General features: G+C 41.2%; 1 protein-coding gene across 1 annotated transcript; it reads right to left on the bottom strand.

Annotated features, from left to right (window-relative positions):
• Window positions 1-1,221: 1,221 nt before the first annotated feature.
• On the bottom strand, window positions 1,222-5,846 carry calhm3 (calcium homeostasis modulator 3). Its single transcript, XM_076743932.1, has 4 exons — window positions 5,560-5,846; window positions 4,552-4,679; window positions 3,537-3,664; window positions 1,222-1,671 (listed from the first exon to the last, which is right to left on the bottom strand). Exons 1-4 carry the CDS (start codon window positions 5,844-5,846, stop codon window positions 1,222-1,224), a joined length of 993 nt encoding a protein of 330 aa, XP_076600047.1.
• Between the last annotated feature and the right edge of the window lie 2,375 nt (window positions 5,847-8,221).

Here is an 8,221-nt window from a genome sequence, read left to right as displayed (position 1 = left end):
TTTCTAAGTCTGATTACTTTGAGCAACTGTAAACACAAAAGACAGGCATTTTGAGAGTGTGATAGTGCTTCCTATGCAGAAAATCACTTCCTACCCTTCATCTGTGACATCATATGCAAACAAGCTATTGACCAATTGTCACTAAACTTTGACTTACGCACAGAGCAGACAGAGCAGTCACCACTCTCCTGTGTGATAGAATCAAGTCAATGATAATTCCTCTGCAGTGAGTATGTTCATGCACCAACTAATTGAAGCCAAAAGTGCCAAAAAGGCCTTACTTAATGGATTGAAAGCCTTAATCAGGTAATATTGAAATCACCAATAATTACAATTTTGTCAGATTGAGTAACGATGCCTGAAATGAAACCATGTTTATGACAGTGGAGTTTGTGGGCTGGAAAACAAAAACAATTAGCTAAAAGCTGGCTAAGTCCATCCATAGCACTGAGAGAAACTGCAGAGTTGGTGTGTCTCTGTCTCCTTGGGTTTGTAACTACAAGCAACATCTTACACATACCCATAGTTCTAATTGTCTATTTGCATGTTTCCATCAGTCTGTGTGGGTGAGCTCCATGTCAACAACCTCTATGCAAAACCAGCCAGCACAAACCCTAATATAGTCAAATGACCCTCACAACATGGTATGGCCCTAAGAGCAACTATTTTTCAGTACAAAAAAGAGTCAAATCAAAGCCATCCATCCTGATATAAACAAATTGAACTGTCATTCAGATACTGCATTTCATCTGCATTGGATACAAAAATATATGTGAATGTTGCTTCTTAACACACTCACATACACACCTATCTGTGCATAGCTGGTGGTACATGTTGTCTTTTCTTGTTCCAGTGACCACAACAGGTCATCAGCAGAAGTGAGTGGACAGGTGGAGAAATATCAAGATCATTCATATCTGACACCAGAGGCCAGGGGTAACCATCTCCACTGATATACAAGTACCTGTTATCAAATGACTGAAAGTTCGCAATCGTGTCCTGTGATGACACCTACATTTGCTGTATGAAGTTAATGAGATTTAGTTGAAAGTCCTGCATCATTAGTAAGTAGACCTTTGATCTTTGAGATCAGTCTGGCTTTTGCAAAGCTTACTGCAACACTGAGGTAACCTAAATCTAACATGTTGCTATAGTTTAATGTTTGTGAAACCACTGATCATGACATGAATCATGCCACAGCTACACGCCATTGAGTTCATCTTAGACATCAGAGTATAAAGTCTTCCCATCACAGTCCTCCCACGTAACACACGTCCTGGGTCTGTGGGCTATCCTGGTGACGTCCAGTTCAGGTTTACTGTAGTACCACTTGTTGAGCAGCTGGTCCATCTGCTCCTGCTTTGATATCCCATGAAGTCTCTCCTCCTCTTCATCCTCCCATTTGTCTTTGGAGTTTGTGAGGAAGGACGGGTAGGGAAGACGGAGTACTGCGTCCTCTCTCATGTCTTCAAAGAACTGCACCACGCATTTCCGGGCAAAATCACGAGCATGCAGGACGCAGGTTTCGTCAAAAAGCTTCTGCTCCACGTCGAGGTAGTTACTCCAGTAACGTGTCTGCAGGAAAGTGGCATGGTCATCAAAACAGGGCTTGATGAGGCGTCCCAGTGCTCCCAGTACAATCAGGAAAAGGAGGATGGACCAGCCAACTGCCTAGACAGGAGAAGGAAAGTTAGCCACACAAAAACCACCGAAAGCTAGCAGCCATTTGGTGCAGTCACTGTGACGAGCCCACAGCCAGTCAGTGGCCCCAGTTGTTCCTGGTACTCTCCCATATGTAGGGTGTGTGAACTACAGACTAGTACGACAACTGTTCTTTTATAGATTCTAGCTTGTCATTTAATTTCAGTTTTGCAGGGTTGATAGGCACTATGTATTTTGTGTTTCTGTGTGTTTCGTCACACTTTTATCTTCTTGAGAAAAACACTGATATTTAACATCTTCCTCAATGATTAAAGGATAATTCTGGTTTATTTGAACATATTTCTGTTGCTTGACAGTCGATTCTATCAGTTATGACAACTTTGTACACACACTTCGCAAAACAATTCTATGGTAATGGCGATGGTGGAAGGATTGAGATCTTACTATCTGCCACGGAAGTTATCACACAGCATTGTTCTGGCAGCACCCCAGTGCTCTCACAGATTGGAATCCCTAAGAGTTAGAGAGGAACTCTGGGCAGTCCAAAAGGAGCCTTCATCTGGAAGGGTGACTCTGTCCTGGGAACTTGATTCTTTGATGTTCGTGTCAAAAAGGTGAATGCTGCACAAACTGGAACATCATGGACAATGACTCTCATCCTGTCCACAATTTGTACCGGTCATGAACACGAGCACCTGCAGCAGCAGACTATTACTACTAACACGATGCACCACAGAACGCCACAGGAAATCTCCCTGTAGCAATTAAACTTTACAAATCATCAGCCTCCAAGATCCTTCTGACTTTTGGGGTTTTAAGCACCTCCTATCCGAGACAGACTTGTCACTGTCTCGGATTAGGTCGATAACCGTTGCGTTGTTTGCAAACTTCAGGAGTTTAACAGATGGGTGTCCTGAGGTGCAGTCATTGGTGTAGAGTGAGAAGAGCAGGGGGGAGAGGGGGCTGCAGTAATGATGGTCTGGGTGCTGGATGTGATAAATGATATTGAAAGGCTTTCCAAAGCTGTTTTGCTGTCATAAATGTAACATAATCGTACGTTAAGCATATGAGTTTTGTTACTTGTTACTTAAATTCTGACACCAAGATTTTTTTTTGCTAATGTAAATAAGTTTTAACTACTGGTCACTGGTCTTCTTGACTATTAAAAATAAGTAACAGCATTGGCATCAGCACTGTTCATGGGTGCTAAATGCATATACTGCTTACCTTGTGATTTGGAGTTTAATTGCTATTCTATAATTTTAATTTTTACTTCTTATTTTTATTTGATGTACTATACAGTTTATATTCTATATAGATGCTGTATACTCTACACAAGAGTATGGTGTTGACTTGCGCTACATGAGAAATGCCCTAAGACAACTTGTTATGATTTAGATTTTTATACAAATCAATGTGGTTTTTTTTTCTATTCATCTGTACTTCTTTCTGTCCTTGTGCTGCTGCAACATCTGAATTTTCTCTCTGCCAGATTTTTTGATTATTATTCATCAATCTTTCAAGGTTATTTTTTTCTAAGACTCACCTTTCAGTTTCCAACAGATCTACTTTTTCACTTGTTTTGTGACCCAGAAGTGCTGAAATTTTTCAAGCTCCATAACAGAGCTCCCTATCGTATAAAAGTGAAAACAAGGATTTCCAGAATATCTTGTCAATGGCAAGGAAGCATTTTCGCTATAAATTATGGAGGATCTTGTCATAGTCGGCAAAGTATTAAGTGGTCTGATCAAAACAGGTGAAGCATATGGGATAAATGAACCCTGACCCTGACAGAACACATCACTGATTGAAGGTCTCCACACCGAGTAAGTACAAAGGTGTGTTAGTGTGTTTGTTTGTGTATGCATGCTTACCTGTGAATAGCAGCGAACGTAACGGGAGACTGCTTTGCGGAAAGAGCTGTTTCTGAAGATAACATCCTCCTTGCATGGTACTTTTGCCATGATTTTGACCACATCCAGACCTGTATTGTTTGGCAAACCTGAGGAAACACACTACTTTACACAGCATACAGACTAATAATATGCCATATGTAACAGTGTAGACTAGGGGTGGGGAACCTTTTTCCTATCAGGGGAAATTTAAATTTTTCTAAAATCCTTCAAAGGCCATACTCAGTGGTGCCCCAACAAACTTTTCATAGGAGTTGCACACACGGGCTACTCATGGCTTGTTTTCCAGATATGGGTCTGTCAGTCTTGAGAAAAACTGAGTCTTTGCAAGAGTCAGTTTTGAAAAGAGCTGCTCACAGTAGCAGGTTGTTGCTTTGCAGCTCAATGATTTCACGTTGTTGTTTGTCAGACACAGCTAGTTCCACATTAAACAGCAGATATGTTCAGTTCATTGACTTTTCATGTCCTGAAACCTCTCACTAAATGCCTGAAGGAGTCTGTCAGTAGGCTTTTGTTCTTGCACAGTGGGAAAATGCACAATATTTCCTCTTTCCAGTTGTAACTGCCAAAGCTTTCCTTTCATTTCAAATGATTTCACATTTGAAAGCAGAGAGCTGAGAAGCTCCTGGAGCTTGAGGCTGAGCTCTGAGAGGTTCTTGGTAATGTCCACCATGAAGGTCAAATCACACAGTTGCTGTCACAGAGTTTCTACATCATGTTTTAAGTCATTTGTCCATTAACTGCTACATGTGTTGTGTTTAGGGACCACTCTGAAGAACGTGTTAGTCTAAAATTTTATGATATTTTCTTCCTCACTGAAAAAAGTTATTGCTTTTTTGTATTTAAGAATTGCCTTGCGAACTGGATCAAATGGTCAAACACGCAGTACACAGCCCAGAGGCCAGAGGTTCCTCACCCTGGTATAGACTGTAGTAAGAATATCTATTCTAGCTATGTAGAATGTGTTTGCAGATACCTGAGAAGAGTGCAGGGTCTACACTAACACTAAAGGCACAAATAAAGATTTTTCCATCCAGCAAAGTGACCAGGATCCACACCATCGGTGCCAGCAGGGCCCTCTGGATCATGGCTGAGAACAGGTACCTGCAGGAAGATATAAGACCAGTTTTTATACTCACATTTTCAACAGTCTGACCCTCAAATATTCCCTTTAGCCTATTATAGTTTCCTGTTGCAAGAAAAAAATGTGTGAATATAACAGCTCTGCCATAAATTCTACCTTACAAAGATAACAATGTTCAGTTTTGATTGAGACTGTCAAAGACTTTAACTGTGTATTTATTAATATGGCTGTAGTTTGCAGTGGTGTTGAACTGGCCTGCATAAAACTAGGTCCACCTCAAGCAGCTACAACAGTAAAATGCTGTTTGCACATTGATGGTTCAGTTTTAACAATCTAATAATAAAAATAATAAATATCTAATGATGTCAGAGAGAATCATGCAACAGTCATGGGAGACATTTTACTGCACAACCACTGCTTTTACTACCAATACTTAGGTGAAGCTGATAATAGTTCTGTGCTTTCACTGCTGATACTTGTTGTATTGGTACTTTAAATAAAATATCTGTGTACTTCTTTCACCACTCTGCATATTATATAAGAAGTATCGATACTTTTTGCAAAAAATGTAAATAGCTCAGTTTTGCTGCAATAGAGACTCGATTTTGTTTTTGTCCATTACAACTTTGAGGATTACACTTTATTACTCTGATTATGATTGGACTAGACTGAATGAGCGAAATCAATAAGCGCTTTCACCTCCTATTACAATGTAGTTTATTGATTATCATATCACATCACTGGTACTAACTTTCACTTCACTATGAACTCCAATGTAAGAACTGTCTGTGATCCAAACCAAGATGATGACCTTGAAAGTGACAGTAGTAGTCAAGTCTTTATTCTCCATGCTTGTATGAGACAGTCTTTGTAAAGTAAAGAAGTAAATCTTAGACTCACTTGACCACAGCAGGATTTTTGGATCTGTTCCCAATGGGTCTCATCCACTCATCCATCATGACACCTGTATGTCGGTTGACCAGGACCCCCAGGAAGAACAGTATGATGGGCGGGATGATCATCACTCCCAGAGAGTACAGTTTGTTGTATTGAGGAATGCATGGGCAGTTAAAATCAAAGCTGGTGTAGAGCTTGACACTGACCAGGGCCAAGATGATACAGATACCATTGGAGATGGACTCAGAGTTGGACTGGAAGTACTGTAGGACTAACTTCAGACGATCCATATCTTAAATTTAGTATACTGTAGATGATGCTCAGTGTGGAAGTAGTAACAGGGAGGTGATCCAGCTGCTGCTTGGCTTTGAATTCAGCAAGTGATGAAAACAAAAATAAATCCAGCAAAATGTTTTGTGAAATGTTTCATTAAAAAAAAGACCGATTATTAAATTTAAACCCCAGCTCACCTTACCTCACAATATGAACAAATCCTTGCTGTACAAAAGTCTTAAATCCACAGTTTGAGCAGTCTCAGAACATAACCTGACCTTAGGTGGGAGTGTAGCAGTTATGAGTGAGTCCTGCAGTGATTCAGGGAGAGTCTGAGAATGCGTGAATACACCTGACCAGATGACAAAGCTGTGTTGCCACACCCTGCCTCACTGTTAAAGCAGCACTCACATCAAAGGTTTACAAAGAGAAAAGGAGCTGCAGCAGTAGTTCCTGGTATACTGTGTCATGACTGGGCCTGAAACTCAATAGAAAGAAGAGCAGCCTGTATTGTAGATCAGCCACCACTTTTGTGGTTGCACCAAAAAGTTTTTAAATTTCATATTAAGGGATAAACCCATATGTTCATAATTGAAGCCTTAATTCTTTTGGTTATGATCCAATGGATCAAGAATTGTGAGCAATTAGACAATCAGATAGATTGTAAACAAGCCAAACTTTGGTTTGGAGGTCTGATTTGAGTTTAGTTAGTTTGCTCACAGCCTGTCTGATTTTTCGTGGGAATGCTGTGTTCCCACATCTCAGCTATTCATTAGATAAGTGCATTGCGATTATTACAGAAAATGAATACTGCACAAGTAAGTTGGAGAAATTAACAATCATCCTTTTTGAATACCAGGAGTCTGGTTGAGAAACACTGGGTCTGTAGTCCCCTAAAATATGTCTCTCTCCTCTCTTTCTCTCTTCTTGTGAGTTGGCGACATATACTGTACATAAAATTTCAACTGGATTGAAATCTGCTATCTCCCAGGAACTAAGGGGGCATCCAAAATGAACGCATTCATCAAAGAGGCCAGCAGAGGATGTACTTCCTGCAAGAGCACAGGAAGTTCAAGCTACCTCAGGAGCTGCCGATCTAGTTCGACACTACTATCATCCAGTCTGATCTTTGTTCATCATCACTATCTAATTTGGATCAGCCACCAAACAGGACATGAACAAACTGCTAACAACAGACAGTCGGGACTGCAGAGAAAGTCATTGGTGTTAGCCTGCCCTCCAGTGACGACTTAGGTATGTTGCAACACCTCCCTGGTTTGCTCCTGTATTGCAGGTTTGTTTAACTGCTAACTGGCCTGTCTAATTAGGCTGACTGGGAGCACCTGGGCCCAAGGCTCCAGATCACTATAAAAGCTGCCCCCTTGGATCTCTAGGGGGGACTCTTACATGTGTTCTGTTTGGTTCCTGTATCATTTCTTCCACCAACTCCATACTTCCTAAATGGTAACTGTATTTCTAACACTTTTCTAGTCCGATGACCACTCAAAGACCATTACATAAGTCTGCATTCACCCAATCCCACACACATTCATACAATGGTGGCTAGGCCACCTGCTCAGTACGAGCGTTAACCATTCACACACCAATGTGGAGCAATGGGGTTCAGTATCTTGCCCAAGGATACTTCGACATGTAGTCTACTGAGGCCAGGGATCGAACTACCAACATTCTGATAAGTGGATGACGGCTCTACCACAGCTGACCTACTCATCCACTCACTTACACCACTGACTTAACTCCCATCCACATGGTTTGGTTTACAGTTTGTAACTGTATATATGGAGCTTAAACATATTATCAGGGTCCAAGCCCCAAAGGGGCTGCAGGGGGTGCCACAAACACCAAAAACATGTACCTCAAAATCCAGAGGACAGAATTTCATCAATTTCAGGTGATGTTCTGCAGCCGAGTATTAAGTAAAATCTGAAGTGCCATATTGATTGGTGCAAGTGAACATGTCTATCACATATTTGCTCATAACTCTAGATGCCTTTGAGCAATCTGATTCAACTCTCTGGAGACGCCCTGTGCTACCCCCCAAACATTCCCACTGAGTGTCGTGTGATGGGGGGGGGGGGGGCAATGGTGGATCTTTGAGTGGCTGATTATTCAAATGTCCGGGCTTTGTGTGATGGTCTCACCTGTTTAAACAAAATCATAGTGGCTGCAGTGACTTTCCCACCTTCGTGAAGCTTGAAAGCTGCTTGCAGCTTAATATTGGCCCTCTGAGCAAAAAAGGCCTGAACACAAAATCTCAGCTTGTGGCTTTATTCTGCTGTTGTAATCCTTTTTTGTTAAAAATCACAGGCGCTTTTGTAGTGAAAACCATTGGCTCCTTCAATTTAGTCTTCAATGGAGGTAATGATGAAGC

This window comes from Chaetodon auriga, chromosome 11 (assembly GCF_051107435.1).
Source record: "Chaetodon auriga isolate fChaAug3 chromosome 11, fChaAug3.hap1, whole genome shotgun sequence".
In the NCBI taxonomy this organism is placed as follows: Eukaryota; Metazoa; Chordata; class Actinopteri; order Chaetodontiformes; family Chaetodontidae; genus Chaetodon; species Chaetodon auriga.
This window is presented reverse-complemented; position numbering and strand designations above follow the sequence as displayed.

Excerpts from the sequence above, each read along its gene's own strand:
- calhm3 (XM_076743932.1), bottom strand. The coding sequence starts at position 5,846 with ATGGATCGTCTGAAGTTAGTCCTACAGTACTTCCAGTCCAACTCTGAG. Across the intron at positions 3,665-4,551 it reads AGACCCTGCACTCTTCTCAG|GTTTGCCAAACAATACAGGT; the intron begins GTATCTGCAAAC and ends GTGTTTCCTCAG. Across the intron at positions 1,672-3,536 it reads ACGTTCGCTGCTATTCACAG|GCAGTTGGCTGGTCCATCCT; the intron begins GTAAGCATGCAT and ends TCTCCTGTCTAG.